At 35.5% G+C, this 23,369-nt stretch overlaps 1 protein-coding gene across 1 annotated transcript in view; it reads left to right on the top strand.

Annotated features, from left to right (window-relative positions):
- The window catches only part of LOC139123842 (fibulin-1-like), a 62,894-nt gene that overhangs the window by 188 nt on the left and 39,337 nt on the right, over positions 1–23,369 (top strand). Inside the window, exons 2-7 of the mRNA XM_070689992.1 lie at positions 558–680; positions 1,619–1,747; positions 1,959–2,068; positions 2,685–2,743; positions 3,606–3,781; positions 4,293–4,424. Coding sequence (XP_070546093.1) covers positions 558–680; positions 1,619–1,747; positions 1,959–2,068; positions 2,685–2,743; positions 3,606–3,781; positions 4,293–4,424 — 729 coding nt within the window. The remainder of the gene's footprint in view (positions 1–557; positions 681–1,618; positions 1,748–1,958; positions 2,069–2,684; positions 2,744–3,605; positions 3,782–4,292; positions 4,425–23,369) is intronic.

The raw sequence follows: 23,369 nt of genomic DNA, 5'->3' as shown, positions 1-23,369 counted from the left end.
ATGAAGTGAAATCGCCTTTCGAGAATGCAGCAGTCAAAAAAAGTCAACTCACATCCAAAATGTTTATCTGTAGAATGGGTCAAGACGTAGGTACAGACTTCCACTGAAGCATGTTGAGAAGTATTACATGTAATTGAGAAGTTGAAAATTTAATTATACCCAGGATTGTGAGGTTGTAGGGTATAATGGCAGTACAGCCAGGCAGCTGTAGTGAGAAAATGTCTTCAGCAAGATACTGTATTTTGCACTTTGTCACAATGATCAAAACACTGTGCCAGATCATTGTCAGGTCAAAGATCACAATAGGTCAGCTGAGGTCAAATGTCCCATTGGAAATCTTACAAGTCACTTAGTTGCACATCATTTCAAGCGTCAGATTTCAGTATTTGGAAATAGGGTTGTATGCGGCATTGAGAGAGGAAACTTAGAAGCTTAGTGATAACCTTAACCTGTTCACCCCCAATTCCCTGTAAACAGGTCCACGATCACAATCGATAACAATGGGTTTGGGTAAAACCATAGTGGTGAAAGGGTTAAATGATTTTACTGTATTTCAGATGAGAATGAGTGTCTGAGTGAACCAGGTACTTGCAACCAGACATGCATCAATACACTGGGATCTTACTATTGTGAGTGCAGGCAAGGATTTCATCTCAATGAAGACAAACATTCTTGTGATGGTAAGTATACAAACTGAAATTCAGTCAAAACAAGACATACTTTCCATGGCACAGTGCATAACCTTCCCTCTACATGATATCTTTGGTTCTCGCCAAAAGATTTGATAGTTGAGGTGGATAGTTCTATTATGATACTGCAGGGGTGTCAGGGTGCCGCTTTTAGAGGATATCTATGTGACCATGTCATTCCCAGGTTTTTTTGCCAAATAATCACATGGTCATGCAGATGCTGTTTTTACATAGATAATGTGTCTGTGATTTGAAAGAGGCGAGGACATATGTCTGAAAAGCAAGAAAAATATGTTGACGCACAGCAATTTGCGGCAGCCAAAACAATGACAGTCATAATCTCTTGCAGTAATTTTACACTCTTTTGTAAAGACGTTCACTTTGGAAATAAAATGCAGAAAAAGTTGGGTCTACCATATTTCAAGGACTTTAGTCACCTACTAGATTTACAGTAGCCTATCACAGATTGTCACTCAGGTGCCCTGCATAATCAACTGAGCCACCAGTGCTTGTATAGATTACTGAATTTCTGTATAAACATGCTTTTGGCTGAGATACCTCTTCTATAGTATTTGCATAGACCGAGTATCCTACACAACACTGCAAATCCTACCTGAACTCCATCGGGAAAATCTTGTTTATTCCAGAAGCTTCAAAGTGATATTCGAGCCCCCAAAATTGGTAGATCAAAAAAGAACTTTAACCCTTTCACCCCCAGTTCCCTGTATACAGGTCCAACTTTACCATAGAAAGCAATGGATTTTGGGACAAACCATGGTGGTGAAAGGGTTAAAAGTTTGAGAGTCCAAATATCTTCCCCTGAGACACTGTACCTGTATAACGGAGGGATGAAGTAATGTTTCCCAGTTAATTTCAAATACCAGCCCTAGATGGTTGATTTTACACGACTATCCTTTCTTTGCTTGCAGACATTGATGAGTGCAGTCACCATGGCAACCGGTGTGCAAGATATGCAAGGTGCATCAATTTACCAGGATCTTTTGATTGTCAGTGTCTCCCAGAATACCATGGCAACGGATTTGTCAAGTGTATTGAAGGTATGACAAAATAATTTTTATGAGACCTGTAACAACATTTTGAATGACTTATTTTTGGATTCAAACCAATTTTAACTGAATACACCCCTGCAAGGGCACTCCTTAACTTTAATGGCCAATTCTAATACAAAATATCAAGGATACAGGCCATTAAGGCATTTATTAACTCCTGAAATATTTCATGTTTCATATTGACATTACTACTTCCCAGCTGTGAAGTATGGTGCTACATTGGTGTTTCCGTATCTGGCTTACCAAGATGACTTTGAAAATCAGGACAGCGATGAATTCAAAGAATTAGCAGAGATAATTGAAGCAAGTGTGAGTGTTGAATTTTTCCCTGTACAGTCCATGCTCAGTAAGAATTCATTATACCAATAACATCCAATAAGCAACAAGTAAACTGAAGGCAAATACATAAAATGCAATGTCATGAAAAACACCTTCATAGTCACCAAACAGAGTGTTGAATACAAGAGGCTGAGTAACTTTTTGATGTCAAGTCCAACACACTCTAAACAGTTCAAGTATGATATTCTATAGTCTAGTCCCTTGCTGGAGTATTTTTGCCTTCAGAAATTCCTTGATCTTTGGTACTTTACGGGCAAAGGCAAAAAATCTTGGGAGGCAAAAATATTCCGGCAAGGGGCTAGACTAAATATTCTCCATCAATATCTGAACATTCAAGAGATATTTGATATTGAATGTGGTGTTGCCATGCAGCAAAGAATATACAAGGAAAAGACTGCCTTTTCAGTCAAAAATTGTAATTATCTCAAGTTTACATTATTGTTCAAACTTCTGTCATTTCATATATTTCATAATTCTGTTTGATATTTTGGTGATTTTCACTGGTATACCATCACAGCATAGCAAAATCATGCAGTTTATTTCTGATAAAAAATATAACTTTTTCATTTCTTTTTCCATTGATCAGCTCAACAAGACTTACAAGGCCTTGGAGGGATTCATTGGGTCAAAGGTCATCAAATTTGAGTAAGTAACAGATTTGTAGTGAGACAGTAAACAGACTAAAAGAAGTGGGGACATTAGTATAGACAGATACGCAGACAAATAGATGGACAGACAGACTGATAATGAGTAAATAAAAAAGCAGAATAAAACTAGACATGAAGAAGATGAAAACAACGTAGAATGATGAATATACAGTTCAGTACTGGACGGCTTTCATCCTTACATTAGTCTGTACACCAAATGTGCACAACAAGTGGCTGAACCAGACTTTTGATGATAATAGGGATGAACCATTCATCTTGTAAGGGTGTAATCAATAATGGAAAAGATTACAGGCAAAGAAAAAAACTCTTTGTAGCCTCGCTGGTTTGAAAACATATATATTGGGTTTGCTATAAAAGGTGTGCAAATCCAGGTAAACATTGTTTGCATCCAGTGCAAAATCCATAAGTTACGTGATAAAAATTAAACTCGCCAAAGTTGGAATAGTAAAATTTGTACATTACATGATAGCATCCCAATCACCCTCTCCCAAGATCTGACGGTCCATCATGTATTGGTATTGGGTAAGTCTTATCATAAGTGTGAAATCAATGTAATATAAGTTAAACAATTAACCCTTTCAGTGCTGTAAATTTTTTCCCATCAAAATTTTACAGCAACATTTCACAAAATTTTATGATTTTGGGGTAATTTTTTGATAATTTTGTATGTTATGGACATCACTTATCATTAGCATACACATCAGTATTTGTCAAAAATTTTGGACAAAAAAAACCGGAAAAAATTAACAGTAATATTCTGTACAAGTGACAAAAATTGACTTTGGCACCTAGAGGTTTAACAAATACTCAATTTTTCTATATGAAATTTTTCATTGTAGACATGGTAGTGTGGTGTCGCACAGTGAGCTAGCATTTGACATCGATACCAATGTGGATATATCTGATGTGGAAAGTGCATTAGAAGACGCTATCCAGTGTGACGGTAGTACATGTTACATGAACAATGAAGAAGTCCCTGGACTTGAAGTTGATAGACATAGTTCTGTGGCTGGTGGTAAGACAGACGTCTTCAAGAAATTGCCTATTGATGTGAAACATTTTGCTTTCTATTATCAGTGCAGCAAACTAATGGAAAATGCTAATCAGATATTCTGCCACGTAGTTTGAAAAGTTGCCAGTCAGATGTCTTCAAGAATTTGTTATCTCTGTTATACATATTAGACATTCTATTATAACTGCAGTTAACTTGTAGAAAATACCAACCTGACATCCTGTGAGGTAGTTTTGAAAAGCCAAAATAGCGACTGCCTTCGTAATTATATTTCACTGATTCCTCTGTATACTTAACCTCTGATCTTTCTGATAGATCAAACCAAATATCAGTTAGTATTTCCATCCTGCCACCCGGCAAGTAACCATAAAATTACACCTGCCCAGCCAATAACTTATCTTGTATGACTTTGTATGTAAGAAATGGTAAGCACTGATGCTCAGAATATTATGTTATGTATTTTGAAGAAATTTCAACAATTTCTATATTCTGTGAATGTTTTTTTTGATTTCAGATTTAGATGAGTGTGTGTTAGGCATCGATGACTGCCACCCTCTTTCCACAATTTGTATCAATTTGAACGGTACTTTTACCTGTGAATGCCGTGATGGATGGAGGCCGTACAGCTTGCCAAAAATGTGTGAAGGTAGGTATTGTGTGTTTTTTTCTTCACAGACAGTTATGATGTAGCTTTTGAAAATATGTGATAGTGGGATGGATGTGTTGTTGTTGTAAATATTACCGAGAGAAAGACCAGTAGAATGAGCTTGTGGTCTAGATTAGAAGTCGTTTCCCTTTCTTCCACTCAGTTTTAAGAAACATTGCAAGATTTACAAGAACATTCAACAGGGTTTTCAGTGAAGACATGCAGCAATCAGACAGAGAGAAAACTTGACTAGACTGAACCTGGAATTCAAATCGACCACGGTACAAACAAATCCATGTGCACAGAGCACATGCATAGATATGCCTGTATTTCCATTCGCGTTACTGAGCAAACAGCATTTGTTTGTACTGTGATCATGTGATCCCTTGGGCATAATGGGTATGTAAAATATTGCGCTGCCTTTTTATTCTGGAGTAGAACCATTGTCGGCTAATTGTAGTAGTCAGACAGGTAAATAGAGAGATACCTTGGTTGATCAATTGATGGAGGGAAGGAGGGAAGTATATGCAAACTAAGGTAAATAGGGAAGAAGAGAAGGTGATTGGAAAAAAATGGAAAAATAAATTTTGTTTATTTTTGAACAGATATTGATGAATGTGCCGAGACTTTGAATTGTACAGCTCCCAACACTGTCTGTGTCAACAAGCCTGGCAGCTTTGCATGTAACTGTCAAGCAAGTCACATGGGTGATCCACTCTCAGCTGAAGGATGCTCCAGTAAGTACACCTCTCAGTCTGAACTATACGAGGGGCCCTATGGAAGATTTATGCTATTGGCATTGTGACCTAGCATGAGAAATGCACATGAATATTTTCGCCTCAAATCATATGAAGAAACAGGTCCGTAATGTTGTTACCAAATCATGACACGTCCAAGCTGAAATATGCTAGTCATTCTTCTCTACAATTTTTGTCAATATATACGAGGAAGTATAATTCATCAGTTACACATTTTATGTTTTAATAAACAGATATTTGTAACTCAAATCCATGTTTCAATGATGGTACATGCAAGCTGTTGAGAATGGATTTACTTGTCTGTAAGTATCTAGCTATGTCCTATCGCTCTTTTATCTTTTGCTTGATTTGTATCCAAACTTTGGTTCCATTTGTGACTCAATATACAAGAATATTGGTTACGTTGTTACCATTGCCATACTTTGTATCCAGTTTGTTGGTTACTTTGTTGCAAATTCTGCAACTAAGTATTCATTAAGGTTGGTTACTTTGTAACTGATGCCATACCTCAGTATCCAGAATTTGGTGACTTTGTCACAAACTCTGTAACTTAGTATCCAATATTTGATGACTTTTTCACCAATTCTGTAACAGAGTATCCAGTATTGGTTACTTTGTTAAAAATTCTGTAACTTTTTATCCAGTTACTGAACAATATTACCAATTCTATTACTTTGGAGCTAGTCATTTTGGCCTCTGCAACACTAATTCGGTAACTTTGTACTCGTAATTAAGTCAGATTATAGCCATTGTTATTTAGTTAACCCTGTTATCTGATTGTTGTGCTTTCTATACCCACTATATTGTAACATTTTTAGCAGATTTCATGGAAAAATTCTGTGATTAAGATTTTCAATTCCCATGAAATCTTTGCTATTTCATATCAATAGCAATATCAGGTGTAAGTATGGGTGAAGCAGGTCTTGTTTTCTGATATCTGTCGTACACTTACAAATGTTTTTTCTTTCAGGTGTCCAAGTGGATATGTTGGTTTGACTTGTACTGAAGAGGATCCTGAATTGAAAAGTAAGCAATAACAAATCACAAATGGCACAAGACCTTTAACTGATTTCTCATAGGCTATCACAGTGGCATTGAGCTAAATTTTCTTATTTTATTTTCCTAAATTTCAAACATTCAGGAAAACGAATCCTCTTGACAAGTGTGAGGTCAACATCAGATTGACTACTGATGAACTTTTCATGTGGACAAGTCCAGTGAAATTTTGAGTTTAGTGATGAAAATACCGCCCCAGTGATACTTTTGCAGAAATTCAAACTCATTGCTATGATTCTCAGGGACCTTATAACTCTCTATATTACCATAGAATACTACAGCCATGTTTCACAACAGTCAACATTTTGAGCCAAGCAGACAATTATCTTGAAATTACAAAAATACATTAAATCCAATCTCACACCAAACAAGCATCAATGCAGATATCAAAACTCAAACTCAAAGGTCTGCACCAATTTTCATTTTAACCGATTTTGTTTGTGGTTAACAAACCAAAAGTGAATGGTCTTGTGTCAAATGATTAAATATATCTGTTACACTTCTACAAGTCTTAGACATTTCGTGATATTTTTGTACATTTTCCATAATTGATCATATCAATTCTCCTTATATATAAACCTCTTACAATAATGATACACATTTCTTGTAAATGTTCTAATTTCAGAATTGAAATGGATCGCCATTGTAGTGGGCGGTATTGCTGGATTTCTGCTAGTGGTATTGGCAATAACATTGTTAGTGGTTTGCTGTAAAAGGTATCTAAATTTTGCACTCGCTATCAGTCTTCAGGACAACCCCACACTTATGTCTGATCCAGTATCATGGCTATATGAAGTCATAGCCATTTCATGTTTCAACCCATACATGTATAGAATGCACTGTTATTGTTGAATCATGGTCCAGATTGGAATTCAAATATCAGCATTGACAATACACTTTACGTAATGATGTGATGATATGCTGACTAGCAGGCATTTCAACAGTTTTATAGAGTAGGAGAACTTGCTGTTGACATGCAAAACAAAAAAGTGATAAAAACATATAAAAATGTGAATTCTATCCCTTTAAAAGCAACAAATTGTTCCTGAACCGCTGATCCCAATTAACAAAGTCCACATTATATTCAGGCTTTGTTGGTCATCGTAATTTCACACCTTTAATTCATCCCTGAAGAGCTGATGAACATCAAACTTTTCACAGGGAATGTTCTATCAGCTTGTAGACATTTGTAACATTTTTCACAGCATGTGATTGAAATATTATAGAAACCCAGGCATCATTGACCAATATTAATGTGGCCTCAGACAAATGTGATCACACTACAAATATCACAGCATAATATGCATTTGAAAGAATAGATAAATGACTTGCTTTTGTCAGGAAAAAACTTGATGTACCAACACCTCGAGAAGAAGATGTTAATGAGTTGCTGTGGTCATCAGGGTATCAACCTGGGTTACTCAGAGCCACACTACATGATAGAGATTTTGAAAAACTAGAACTTGAACAACAACATGCAAATAGGAGAGATCCAGTGATAGGTGAACATCCTGGTGATGTTGAACTTAGGGTAAGTTTTTGAGTAGATTGGATTTTTTCATTTACATTCCTTGATATCAAGGTTTAAGTTGGTATTGAAATCCATGGTAATGTACCATGGTCAAGGGTTTACCCTTTCACCACAACGATTTGTCCCAATTCTTTGTTTTCTACAGCAAATTTTGACCTTTACAGAAAGAACTAGGAATGAAAGTGGTAAGAATATCAAACGTTTGCAGGAGGTTGCTCTTTTTACAAATTGGATTTACTATCTACCTATTGAACCTTGATCCCATTGTGACCTTGAAACAATGCAGAGATTTGACCTCAAACGGAATGTAAGGATAATAAATAGATTTATTGAAAAATATATTTCTCTATAGGGATGAGCATATCAGTACATGGTCCAGTGTCTTCATTTCAACTCAGAGCAGATATTTTTCTATGTATTTAGTCTGAAAGATGGCATGTCATAGCTTTGTATTACTACATAATATTCTTTTGTTTTGTGTTCAAAGACTGTTCCTCAGAGTTTAAGGTTCATAGCATGCCGTCCTTGCAGCATTAGGGCTATACAACTGCACACCAAGTTGGTTTGTTGTTGTTGTTGTTTTGTTTTTTGTTGTTTTTTTGCTTTTAGGGGGGTGTGTGACAATCACCAACTCCTTTCCATTCTGTTCCTTGATAGCGAGGATATCATGTAGGTTCTGAAAACCTGAACAGCAATCATCAAGTGACATGCTCCCAATTATTCTTTCCTTTAATGTAATGGTCCATGAGTAGTGGCCTTGGACCATTTCAGCTTTTCTATTGCAATAAATTGGTATAAATATAACTAGACAGTAAACATTTTGAGACTCTTAGTCTTATCGACTTCACATGCTGCCAGTGTCATACAATAAAATAACCTATGAGTACAAACCAGTCCATCTGACACAGTTACATCTGATATCATTTAATGAAAAAAATTACTGATTTATTGCTTTAATTAGGAACAATTACACACAGAAAATACACTAACACAAAACAAAAGACAAAAGAGTCACAAAATTGTTATGCTACATGTTAAAAAAAGATAACTGTAGACTGTCAACCAATGATGCAAAGTCTAAATAAACAGTTGTAATGCAGCATCAAATATTACAAATTGGTTAATTTCATGAAATAGTAAGGGTTGAAGTTAGGGATGTTTTACTTTGAGACAATGAAATGTGGAAATTAAAACATTTGTCTGTCTTTTTGATTCAAAAGTCTTAAAAGTAGAATGAAATTAGTATAAGTAAGCTTACACAAACATGAAAATGTTGAAAGGCATGCTTACATTGTATTGAATATTTATCTACTTTACGTAAAATGCATTGAGAATTAAAAGGAATTGATTTTTTATATGGAAAAAATACTATGAGTATTATAAAAACTACAACTACTGTCCTATAAGGTAGTTCACGCCTCAAAAATGAAAGACGTAAGCTTTAGATCAAAGTTTTCTCAAGCAAAGTTTCAACTGATTTATTTCAAAAGCAAGAATATATTTGGGAATCACCGTGCAAATGTTTGTACCAGGGAATTAAATAACCCAACATTTACCGGTACTTGATATTTCAAAATGTCCCAATGCCTGCATCAACTCTATGGGGAAAATAAAATTTACAACTTTTGAAATACTGAGACAGTGAAAATTTTTCTTACTCCAACATTTTTAAAATCAACCCCCCCAAAGTGGCTGATCAGAAAAGAATTAAAAATTTGAGAGTCTAAATATCTGTCTCAGAGGCCACATTCTTCATAAACTTTCAAAGTAAATATGGAATAATATATATATAATAAAATAAATTCTCTTTACACACACTTACGTCCATCTACCCAGCTTTGTTCTGACAAGTGAATCAAGTGAAGTTGAAAAAAGGCACTTTTTCGAACAGTAGAAGAATATGATGTCAATAAAAAGTTCCTTCATGAATAAAGAGAAAATAAAAATGTCTCTAAAACCTGTTTATTTATTAACTGTGGGCAAAAACTGCAAACCAGTAACAAATTAAATGTGATTGAGTGTGATCAAATCATGAAAAAATCTTTGTTTTACTTGTTTGCATTTTGGAGGTTTTTTATTACAAGAATAAGCCTATACTGCTATAAGGGAATTGAATTTTTTCCTTTCTTCTGCAACATATCAATGTTTTTATTAAATTGCTTGTAAAAGATGAACAAATATTCAGTATATATCATTTCCATTTAAAAGATGTAGATCAAAAATGTCTCTGGATCTGACCAATGTCAACAAAACACAGTCTGGTACAATTTATTGTGATGTTATCACTGTACAAACACTTTAATGCAGTGGTTGTCGGTATCAGCAAGAACCACCCTGCAAGGTACATCATCTGTCAGTGCTATACCAATGGGCCAATTCAGCCCATCACTATCACTATCAATACTACAAACAAACTTACCACTACTCTCAAACTTCAGTAGACTACTAGGGCTACTAGTAGTAACATAGACATATTTATCATTTTCAATTGCTATTCCCCTTGGGAATCTGATCTTACCATCCCCACTCTGACAATCAAAGGAATACAAATACTGGTCATGTACATTGAATACCTGGATATACTGGTTAATGCAGTCTGCTACAAATACCATTCCAGTAGTTGCTATGACTACACCCCAGGGCCAATCGAATTTCCCTTGACCTTTACCTTCTGACCCAAATGACCTAAGGTATTTGCCATGTTTTGTATAAACCCTGACACAATGCCCACCCTTGTCTGTCACATAGACATTGCCATCTACAGGACTAATCCCAATACCATATGGATTCTTCAACTGATTTTGTCCAAAGTATCTGATGACATGTCCATTCTCATCACTGACAACTACTTGATTATTGTTGTCATCTAAACTACAGTATCTATTATCACTTGATACAGCTATATCACGTGGTGTGAAAGGTTTGTTAAAGTGTTTGAATTCTAAAATTTTCTTAAATTCTCCTTCTCTAGTGGTTATCTGCAACCTACTTATTGCCTGTATCTGCAGTGACAATGTCTCTGTCTTTGTTTATGGCCACACTCCAGGGACTTTGTACTGTCCCTCAGCACTTCCTAGACTGCCAATGGTCTTCACCAATCCTTTGATGACAGGTATGATGACAGGACAGCCTGGTATTGGTTGATTTCCTATTGTCATGGTAACTTGATATTTTCCATCCAATTGTCCAGACACTTTCACTCTGTGTGTACCATCTCTGTTATCAGCTACATTGATGTCTTCCCATGATGCACCAGGTTTTCTTACCATGGCTTTCACATGTTGTTTTGGGATGACTTGTTTTCCTGTGGAATCTCTGGTTGTGATCAGTAGGTCCGCAGAGTCACCTTTCAGGAGTTGTTTTGGAATGTTTTCAACTGTACACTTTGACATACACACATCAGATTTCAGGATTCCAAGAATTCCATTCTCACAGTCCTCATGATTTTGTGTGAATATGATGTCCTCGTATTCGGATTTTGCTGTAGTTTCCACGGTAATCAGTTGCTTGATACGAGTGCTGACATCAAACTTTGTGGAGAGAATTTGAGCAGCATTCCCATGATGCATCAGTGTCTCTATGTAATTGCCTGCGCTCTTAATGTTACCATGTTTTAATTCCATGTCATCAATATCAGCAGCTGCTCTTTAATTTTCACTTTGTAATTGTTTTCAGTTCATTGATCAGTCTCTGCTCTTCTCTCTGTATTTTCTTGATGATTTCTTCTGCTTTCATTCTCACCTTCCTTTCTTCTCTGCTGCACTGCTCTGTAAGATCAGTGTGTATCTGCTTGGCCAGGGTTTTGTTCTTTTCAGCTTCCTGTTCTTTCACTTTCAGTTTGTCAACCATGGCTTTCAATTCTGTAAGATACTCATCTGCTGCATCTTTCAAGTCTCTGTGTACATGTTCTGGTATGCGGTGTTTGACTATGGTGCAGTTTGTACAGACAGGTACCTGACAGGTTTCACAGTAGAATTCTATTTTGTTCTCAGTATGGACACTGCAATATTCCACTACTTGCAGTGTAACTGGAATGGTTGACATAAATGTTTCATATTCTCCAATGGTCATTAGTTGATGCGTACGTGTTAGTGGCAGATTTTTATGTGCCCTAACACAGTTGTCACAGAGATTGTGTTTACACTCCACGCACCTGTGAGTTGCTGTATTCTGTTGGCAGCCTTCACATTTGATCTCAGTTCCCTGCATAGACTCCAGTCGTTGCTTGAATATTCTCGATCAGATTGCTCATAAAGAAGTTGCCTTTTATTGCTGGCACTCCTCCAACAGGAAGCTGATATTGCTGTCGACATTCTGGACAGTTTAGAGATCCAGTCTTCTCAACCAGTGTGACTAAACACTGCTCACAGAATGTATGCAGACATGGTAGAATTTTAGGAGACTTGAACTGCTCCAGACAGATGGTACAACACAGGAAATCTTCACCGATTTCTTCCAAAGCTTTGCGTTCAGAAGCAGCAGCCATTGTGCATAGGTGGTCAGTAAACCAACTGTAAACAGGTACAGAGCTGATCGCAGATAGGGCCCCTCAAGATATTGCAGATACTGTTCATGGTGTCACATGACTGACACTCACTAACAGACTTTATTTGTATAGTGAAGTGTGTTTTGATTTTATAAGGTTAGGTAGGGAGTTCTTGGTGACCTGGTTCTTGATCAGGCGATCCACATAGTATGAATACTGACATGTGACTGAGGTCAGAGGTCACTTTCACAACAATTGCATTGTTGATATAGAGATTTTAAACTGAGTCCTGGCAGAGCCATAGTTCATACAACATATTAAAGGAAGTTTTTTCTGGTGCAATTGCTCTGCAATAACGTTTGTAGATAGTCGGTAGGGCTATTGCATAAATTTGCTGGATATTTATATGTATGTAAATATTTACCACTATGTATGTTGTATGTATGATATCAGCTGTTCAAGTACATAATTTGCCGAAGATTATATTAATATTCCATTTGATGATGATGTCTTTAAATTCTTTTTTGTTTTGGAGGTTTTGCATTTCCTTTCATTTGTGGTTAAATCTTGTATGAAATCATTGTGTTCCTTGGCAACCAATATATTAGGGATGCTCACATATATATATTAGCTGTAAAAATCACAATGCAATGAGCAATGTTGTTTTTTCAGGATATATTTGTCATCGTCTGCCAAACAATATTCTGATAAAGCTCTCTTCTTGTTGCTTTGAAATTGTTTACAGGACGCTTTGAGTAGTAACAACATATTATGAGGATGAATGAAATGATTTTGATCAAATAATAGTCAGATTTGCATACAAGACTGTAGCAAGTTTAAAATGTAGATCAGTTCTAGAATTCAGATGTAAACAATAACTGTACATTGTACATATATAGATGCGTCGACAGGCTAAATGGTAGGTTTTTCAACATGCTTTTAACTGTCAGTAAATTGGCCTGACCATGAGTCTCTTCACATTTGTGCTCAATTTTGATAAAATTTGTGCTATCATATCATTTTGGAAGCTGTTGTTATTTTTTAAAACTTCCATAAATGCATCACTCTCTAACTGAAAGTAGCATTTTTTGTTCCTCATGGTATGGAATGTTTTCTTCAAATTTGATGAATTATCAAATCAAAACTAGGAACATTGGCTATTTTAGGAGTAAAGTGACGAAATTCAAAAATCTTCAAAAAAATACTGCTAACACAATATACCTTTTGACACATGTTTGTACAATATCGTGTAAACAAAATATGATCGATGGGAGCAATGGTCATTGATACTACATCAAATCTTGATTCTTGTTACAATCAAATAACAGTGGATTTTGTCATTCGTGAGTAACCACAACTAGAATAAAAAGATAGTCACAGTTTATTATTTGACTTTTCTCCTCATGAGTAATTGAAATCATTGCACTAACAAATCTTTAATGTTATGTTTACATGTGCAGTTTTTTCAACTTTTCATTAAAACATGGTTTCATTATTTCTTTACTAGTTTCTGTGTCAGTTGTATACGGTCAGTTGATTATGAAAAGCGATATTTTCTTTAGTAGTTTCCAATTTCATCATTTAACATTTTTTTCTCTTTTAACAGTACCAGCCGATCCACTATCCAACTGGAATATACTCTATAGACAGCACAAACAACAGTACACTTGACTACACCCTGGAAAATGGAGCTGGTCCAAGCAGGCTTGGAACAGAGTATTTCTAGTGGATGTCAGCCAGGTCACGGAATCTTCCATTTACAGAACAGGGTGTTTACTATGAAGACTTCCAGATAATTGTGTGTCAGATTATCATTATGTCAGTACTTTTCAAACTGTGAATCAAGAATGATGGATCATAGCTTTAGCTACCCTGTCACCCCCATTTCGTAGTATGCAGGTCCTACAATTCAATAGACAGCAGTATGGTTGGAATGAATTATTTGCAGTCAAAGGTGTAAATTTGTCTGAGACATTAAAGGAACAAGTGCGGTTAAAATAATTCAAATGTATTCCTCAGGTTTATAATACATTAGATGTAAGACTGATAATTGAGAAATACACCTCCCCAATATCTCTCTCATAAAATAACTATTTTTCCAAACTGTCTCACCTGGTCCTTCATCTATTGACTCACTGGACATGAATTTCCTGTTGAAATAGTTGAGACATGTACAAGAACACTAAAAAATGACTCCGAATGCAACCATTGATCATATCATACCATTGCCTTTATACAATACCATACCGGCACGAGCAATTTTGCACATGCCAATGAAGATACTGACAATTCTACTCTAAACTTACCAAAAACCATGTGATATGAAACTACCAAAGCGATGTTGAATGTTGTATCCATATAAGGCTTGCATATCTCTGAAACACTGATTTCTATGACAAAAGTGACGTGTCAGACACTGTTAAACAGCAAGGCACCTATATCCATTTTCACTTTTATTTCTCATAAATGCACCAACTTTCACATGAAGTGACGTTCATTTTGAACATGATTGAAACTAATTGAGAGAATTAGATCTTTTAATTGTGCAAAATTATCAAAAGAGTTAGGTGACCATATCTGAAAGTTGCAACATTACAAAATTACCCTCAAAAACAAGTGCAGTGCAAAAAGAAGAAAGCAGATGAGCTATACATTTGCAGATAACCAACACTACTAAACTATCACACATAAATACTTCAAAATATACACGAGTATCTGAAAAAAATCTGTGAATTTTAATGTCTACCAAACTTTGATGGCAGGGGCTAAAAGACACAAACTTGAACGTGAAGTTTAGGAATAAGAAGACATTGAAGATATTGTTCCCAAAACAGGCATTTGTCCATAAACCTCACACTGCTCCCATCTATTACTTCCAAATTTTGTACTGTAACCTTTCTTCTAGTACAACTTTGAAGAAAAACCCGATTTTATCAACAAAATCAAGTCAGTCATGTTGCCCTGTGCAGTACATCATCAAGAAAATGATTACAGAGAGTGACGATCAGAAGATTTCTCAAGTCTTACCACTTTTCTCATTTGAACCTTGTAGAAACTGTTTACAGTATGATGTCTGCTTGTACAAAACACGGTACTTTCCATCAAAAAGTAAGATTGTTTGTAGTTAATGACCACTACAAAACTTACCTTTCTTTGCACGCCTTATAATTTTTCATCACATCCTGTGAAAGTAAGAAATGGGTACTTTTGTGTTGTGATTTATTTGCAATTTTGTTGAGTGATACATTTTCTGTTTATTGTTATTTTTCAGACTGTAATGTTTGAAATGATGAGGACTTTTGAAATCATGTGTGCTATTATATAATCTTTCACAAGAGAGAAGATTATAACTTGCCAGCCTTCACTATTTACAGTCATCCAATCATAGTCAGCCATTCATGCTTTAATTTGCATTGGCTTTGTTAAAAGCTACTTGATTGGCTAAGCAGTATACTTTGGTAAACCAACAGCCAATCAAAGACTTGATGCCAATATCTTGACTATGTCTTATTTATGTATCAAAATGATACATTATTGTGTATGCTTGTCGTGAAGCTTTTTGTTTACATTTGGCCATGAAAATCACCTAGCAGTATTCAATTTTTTCAGATGAAAAAGCAATGTAAATAGAATAAAAGTGCCAAAGGCAGCTAGAATTTAGAAAGAAATGTGCCAAAGAATTTATTTTTCTTTGCTACTGTGTTACAGCTTTGTCCATTTCTATAAATTTAATTAAGGTCTATAAAAAGGTGATACAAATATTACTTCTTACCAACTTACTTTGTTAGTCCCTATGCTGAAGTCAAAATAACAATGTCTTTCTTTAATATGGTAATAAGTCCTACCAGTTGTGGTTCAACCACAGTTACTTCCTTGATATCCACCCTAAACCCTTATCCAAGACACAATGTCATACATGGGATCTGTCAGTGTGGTGAATGTTGATGGGGTCCTATTACTAGTATCGCTTTTTTGACTTGCCAGTCAACTGACAAACAACATAAAATGTTAACTTTTGCTCACATTTTACCCTGAATTAATGAAGACTGCATGCAAATGATATCAGAAAATGGAGGTTTTTTGAATAATGTGGCAATAGTTTAAAATTATGAAACAAACAGCAGAGACATATGAAAATGTGATTTTGAAAGTACGTTATTTAATTTTGAGTAATGGTTCAAGAAAAATTTAATTTCATTCAATTTGGGATCATATAAGAATGACTCTAGCAACTATGACTTAAAACATTTTACCTAATTGTTGAGTCAAAATGTTGAATTTAAATGTTCATTTCTAGCTTCCAGTAATTCTGAACAATATTTTCAGTGTGAAAAACAGAAAATTGTGAAGTTCAACAATGCTGTACAAAAAGATGTATAGCTGTAGGATTTACTTATTTTGAAAAAATACTCAGTGAGCGTGAAACCTCGGAACCCAGAGTTTAAATTAAAAAGAATGTTTGGCAAGCTTGAAATGAAAGAATTGCTTGTTATTATGAAATTAGAAAAAGAAAGAGTGCATCTTGATTATTTTAGCTTTTAAAAATGTTCAGAAACTAGAAACAGTTGAAATGTATCATTTTTGTCCATGCCTTTATCATTCTGCCTCTATCAGATTTCTGAGTTTTGGCAGTGTGTGTTTGCCATTGCAATTTTTGTTGTTTTACAATTTTTACACGGTTGTGTGCTGTTGTTATTATTTCAAGTTTTGTTATTAGATTTTCTCAAGAGAAATAACTTATTTAAAGAGAGCTATTTTATGTGTAACACAAGTTGTAAATAAAGTTTATGCATTATAATTATAATATTACTTGACATATTGTTTTTAAATGGACAGTTCATTAAGGTGATATGCATTTGCCAGACCAAGTTATCATGTTGGCTGAAGCACCAACATGTAAGCATGGCAATATTTTCTCAGTCAGACTAAACTGTTTAAATGCAACTGTCTTTGAAGCCATGAACCCTACAACCACAATAGTCGTTTGTCTTATTCCTATTGAATTATTTGAAGATGGACATGCCAATAGGATCAATAACACATCGCCACGCTCAAATACATATATTTCTTAAACTAGTGCTCTTGAGTTCAATGTCATTAGTGTTATAACTCCTCTCATTGACACCTGTCTCTGCTGTATCATGCCTGTGCAAGCCTGATAGGACAGAGATTGTACGTACAGGCTAATGAATTTCCTCATTCTCACAATTCCACACATATCAACTGATATGGTACGTGCACAGCTGTAGAGAATTGGATTTACCTGTCTGTGTCTATGTGTACTTACCTGTCCCAGTTTTGCCTTCCATTCACTCAATACTTTGTTACCAATTGTTTCACTGCAGTATGCTGTAATATTGGTTACTTTGTTACTAATTCATTGACCTAATTTCATTTTTGTTACATTGTTGCCTAATAATAATAATGTTGTATAAACTTCTGTAAAATTCTATGGAATCTTGTTTTTCTATAGAAATATATGGTGCCAAAACTATACAAACTCCTATAGAACTTCTAGAGATATCAATAGAATATCTGTTAGCAACAGAATTTTAGTCTTTATCGTAAGGGTGAATAAGCTGGATAGTGGGTATTTCAGCATGCTCCACTGAGTAGGACAAGAAAGTTTTAATGACATACAAACAAAAGTAGTGAACAAATCATTAAATTCACCAAAAGGTCCTTCAACAATCTCACTGGTCTATGTTTTTACCTACCTACGTTGCTCATTGTAATTCAATACCTTTGTACCCACAGTCATCCATAGCCGTATACTTAGGGAGGCTGACAAATATCAAACTTTTCAGTGGGAATGTTCTGATCAGCCTGTAGATATTTGCCCACAATTGATACAGCATGTGACTGAAATGCAATTGAACGTCCAGGGATAGTGAACAATTGTCAATGTGACAATGGCTTGTCTATCTTAGAGACACGTGGTACTGAACAAAAAATTCACTGAGAACCATTTGTCTCTTTCTTGAAGACTTGCTCGCGCTGTATGTTGTCCTTTGATTTCTTTGTTGTTTGTTTGCTTGTTCAAATTTTAATTTGTAAAGATCAAACAGCCCTTATTTTCATATTATATGAAAAATAATTTCTGAGGTGGAGCCAAACTTGACCAGCAAAAAGCTATTTTTAGACTTCAAACTTACCAGTTCAGTGTCGTACTTTGGACTTTGGCTAGTTATAAGTAATTTAAGCATCATTTTTTGTGCTTTACTGGCAATAAATGAGTGCATGAAAGACAAAAGATATGTAGACAATATTATTATATAATAAAATATTTGCTTTTGTCAGGAAAAAACGATGTTCCTAAATCTCAAGAAGTTGTTTTGGTCATCAGGGTATCAACCTAGGTTGCTGAGAGCAACTCTCTATGATCGAGATTTTGGAAAACTGGCACTTGAACAACAAATGCAAATAGAAGAGATCTGGTGATAGGTGAATGTCCTGGTGACGCTAAGTAAAGGGTAAGCTTTTCACTAGACTGGACTCATTCCATAGTCATATCTGAGGAAGAAGGCTGAACCTAGAATTAGAAATAGTCTTGAGATGTACCATACTCAACTGTACTTTATCTCTATACTTTGATCCAATGTCATTGCTTTCTATGGCGAAGTTGGACCGTTTAAATTGGGATGAAAATATAAAAAAATCTTATGTTTGCAGGATCCCTGATCCCTGGTGTCTTCATATGACATGTGGAGATCTTACCCAAACGTTTACTACTAACCACTGAATCTACCACAAGCTTCAGAAATATATGGTTATAGGAATATAGTCGAACTATCACTATACTCCATTGTTAAACGGCCGTGAAAGTTTGTGGTAGATTCGGTGGTTAGTAGTAAAGAGCAACACAAAATCTGACAGTGGACATTTTATTATAAGTGATTCATCGTTTATGCAAGGATACTAGGCATAAACAATAGTTATGTAAACACGCACAGCCTGGTTTGAGCTTGGGTAAGTGGACAATGCATACCTGTCGGTTGCTGCGAATCCGTAGCCTCTACCACTCGGGTAGGTTGGTCATTGGAAGCAGAACACGTCAAGGAGTGGCAGGGCTCGTTTTCGCAGCAAACCTGTCGGAAGATGGTCTCTCTCATAACATGTGATGCAAGTTCTAAGCTTGGAGCTTGTTTCTATGATTCATAATACATGGAGTTGAAGAAGCCCTAAAATGACAACTTCCTATACTACTTTTATCGCTTTTTGTAAAAAATCGCGCGAGTTACAAATGGCGAAATAGCATTTCTTGGTAAGTGACCACAAAGCTAGCAAATATGTAAAAATCATCCTTGGTGAACTTCCCCTTTAATTCATTTATAGTTCAACTGGCCTTTATTGTACAGACAGCACTATTATTGTTTATCAAGAAATTATTATATCTTAAAAGTCGTATACACATATGCACTTTTAACAACCCTACTCCAGTCAATTATCAAATGTGTATATATGCACAAATATTGCGAGTTTTACATTGGGATTTGCAGTTTTGTTATAGACTCCTTTGTATAGTGGATGAACATCTTCGGTGAAATTCCAAAAGTCAAATTTCCTTAAACATAAGCATTTGTAACTATCTTCTTCTAACCAAGTAAATTTATGTCATTTATTGAACGTCTATACTATATGCACAAGTATAGCAAGTTTTATATTGGAAAAAAGTATTCGCAGTTCTCCTCATAGACTCCCATATATAATTGATGAACATTTTCCAAAATCAAATAAGTGAAGTAAAAAAAATATTTCTTAACCTTATTAATGTTGTATGTGCAAACAATACAAAGCAAAAACAATTATATGAGAATGAGTTTGATCGAGACATGAACAAGCCCTTGTTTTACTCATTTACATTGAACACAATTTGAAGTAATTTTGGATAATTGGATCTTCATATTTTTCAAATTTCTCAAAAGTGTTAGGTGCCATATAGCTGAACACTGTAATATTACAAAATACTTATAAAAACAAGCGTGTAACTTAAAAAGAAAAGCAGATGAGGTTACAATTGCAGATTAAATCGACACTACTCACCATCCAATTATCCAAAATTAGTCCCAATCGTGTTATTGTGAAATTTTTACCATAAGAAAAAGCATAAGTCAAATACTTTTGAAAGGAAATTGATTTGTTTTCTTTTTCGCTGCCATGTGTCAATCTTTGATTGAGTTTCTGATAAAAATTGTCTTTGGATTTGACCAATATCAATCAACAAAACAAAGTCTGGTACAATTTGTTGTGATGTTATCACTGTACAAACACTTTGATGCAGTGGTTGTTGGTATCAGCTACAACAACCCTGCAAGGTACATCATCTGTCAGTGCTATGCCAGTGGAGTCACTCAGCCCATCACTATCATTATCAATGCGACAAACAAACTTACCATTACTCTCAAACTTTAGTACACTACTAGGAAAGTCAGTAGTAACATAGACATATATATCATTTTCAATTGCTATTCCTGTGGGACGTCTCGTCTCACCATCCCCACTCTGACAATCAAAGGAATACAAATACTGGTCATGCCCATTGAATACCTGGATACGATGATTATAGTAGTCTGCTACAAATACCATTCCAGTACTTCCAATGACTACACCCCAGGGCCAATCAAATTCCCCTTCACATTCACCATGTCCCCCAAAAGACCTACGGTATGTGCCATACTGTGTATAAACCTTGACACAGTTCCCACCATAGTCTGTTACATAAATAAGGCCATCTACAGGACTAATCCCAATACCATGTGGATTTTTCAACGAATTTTGTCCAAAGCATCTGATGACATGTCCATTCTCATCACTGACAACTACTTTCTTGTCCTTGTAATCTAAACTATAGTATGTATTATCACTTGATATGGCTATATCACGTGGTGAGAAAGGCTTCCTAAACTGTTTGAATTTTAGGATCTTCTTAAATTTCCCATCTCTGGTTATTATTTGCAACCTGTTATTGTCTAAATCAGCAATGACAATTTCTCTTGTTTTTGTTTATGGTCACACCATGGGGATTCTTGTATTGTCCCTCAGCACTTCCTTGACTGCCAATGGTCTTCAATAATCCTTTTATTACAGGTATGATCACAGGACAACCTTGTATTGGTTGGTCTGCAATTGTCATGGTAACTTGATATTTTCCCTCAATTTGTCCAGCCACTGTAACTCTTTGTGTATCATCTCCGTTATCGGCTACATGGATGTCTTCCCATGATGCATCAGGCTTTTTACCTTGGCTTTCACTTGTTGTTTTGGTATGACATGGTTTCCCATTGAATCTCTGGTTATGATGAGTAGGTCTGCAGAGTCACCTTTCACCAGTTGTTTTGGAATATTTTCAACTGTACAGTTTGGCATACACACATCAGATTGCAGTATTCCCAGAATTCCATGCTCACAGAACTCATCATGTGGTGTGAATATGAAGTCCTCATATTCAGTTTTTTCTGTAGTTTCAATGGTAATCAGTTGCTTAATACAAGTGCCTATGTCATCTTTTGTTGAGAGAAGTTGAGCAGCATTCCCATGATGCATCAGTGTATCTATGTAATTGCCTGCGCTCTTAATGTTACGATGTTTTAATTCCATCTCATCAATATCAGCAGCTGCTCTTTTAAGTTTCATTTTGTAATTGTTTTTCAATTTATCGATGAGTCTCTGCTCTTCTCTCTTTATTTTCTTGATGATTTCTTTTGCTTTCATTCTCACCTTCCTTTCTTCTCTGCTGCACTGCTCTGTAAGATCAGCGTGTATCTGCTTGGCCAGGGTTTTGTTCTTTTCAGCTTCCTGTTCTTTCATTTTCAGTTTGTCAACCATGGCTTTCAATTCTGTAAGATACTCATCTGCTGCATCTTTCAAGTCTCTGTGTACATGTTCTGGTATGCGGTGTTTGACTATGGTGCAGTTTGTACAGACAAGTACCTGACAGGTTTCACAGTAGAATTCAATTTCATTCGTTGTATGGACATTGCAATATTCCACTGCTTGTAGTGTAATTGGATGGGTTAACGTTGCTTCTTCATATTCACCAATGGTCATTGTTAGTTTATGTGACCGTGTCATTGGAACATTTTCATGTGCCCGTTTACAGTTCTTACAAAAATAGAGTTTACACTCCACGCACCTGTGAGTCACTATATTCTGTTGGCAGCCTTCACATTTGATGTCGGTTCCCTGCATAGACTCTAGTCGTTGCTTGAATATTTCAATCAGATTGTTCATGAAGAAGTTGCCTTTTATCGCTGGAACTCCTCCAACAGGAAGCTGATATTGCTGTCGACATTCTGGACAGTTTAGAGAGCCAGTCTTTTCAACCAGTGTGACTAAACACTGCTCACAGAATGTATGCAGACATGGTAGAATTTTAGGAGACTTGAACTGCTCCAGACAGATGGTACAACACAGGAAACCTTCACCAATTTCTTCCAAAACTTTGTGTTCAGAAGCAGCAGCCATTGTGCTAGGTATGTCAGTGAACCAACCTAATTAAGAGTAAGTTCTGAGTTGATAGCAGATAAGACCCCTCAACATGATATGCTGTTCATTGTGTTGAATGACGCACCAAACTTTAGTATTGTAGTGAAGCAAATTCTATCGTGGTTTTGTATGCTCAGCTAGGCTGTCTAGGTGACCTACTTCTTGAATGAATGCTGACAATGCTGAGGTCGGAGTCACCTTAACAACAAGACCATTGTTTACGTAGGATTTTAAACTGAGTTCTGGCAGAACCTCAGTTCACAAAGCATCTTAACTGAAGTATTTTCTGGTGCAAGAGCTCCGCAATAACATTTATATGCTGCCTTCATTTGCTTATACTTGTTTAAAATATTGATATATATATATATATATATATATATATATATATATATATATATATATATATATATATAATATATATATATATAATATATGTATATCCCAAAGGAGCACTGTCAGTTGGCTGGGTATAATACTGTATGTATGTATGTCAATATTAACAAGTATGTAATGTTTGCAGATATCAGCTATTCATGTACAATTTCTAAAGTTTATTGTATGTTATTTTTTATTTGATAATGATATCTGTAAATTCTTTATTTGTAACTGATTTTGTGCATTTCTTTAAT

The sequence above is a fragment of the Ptychodera flava genome, assembly GCF_041260155.1.
Source record: "Ptychodera flava strain L36383 chromosome 23 unlocalized genomic scaffold, AS_Pfla_20210202 Scaffold_23__1_contigs__length_28996876_pilon, whole genome shotgun sequence".
Classification (NCBI taxonomy): domain Eukaryota; kingdom Metazoa; phylum Hemichordata; class Enteropneusta; family Ptychoderidae; genus Ptychodera; species Ptychodera flava.
The sequence above is the reverse complement of the archived record's forward strand: the minus strand, read 5'-3'. Positions and strand labels throughout refer to the sequence as shown.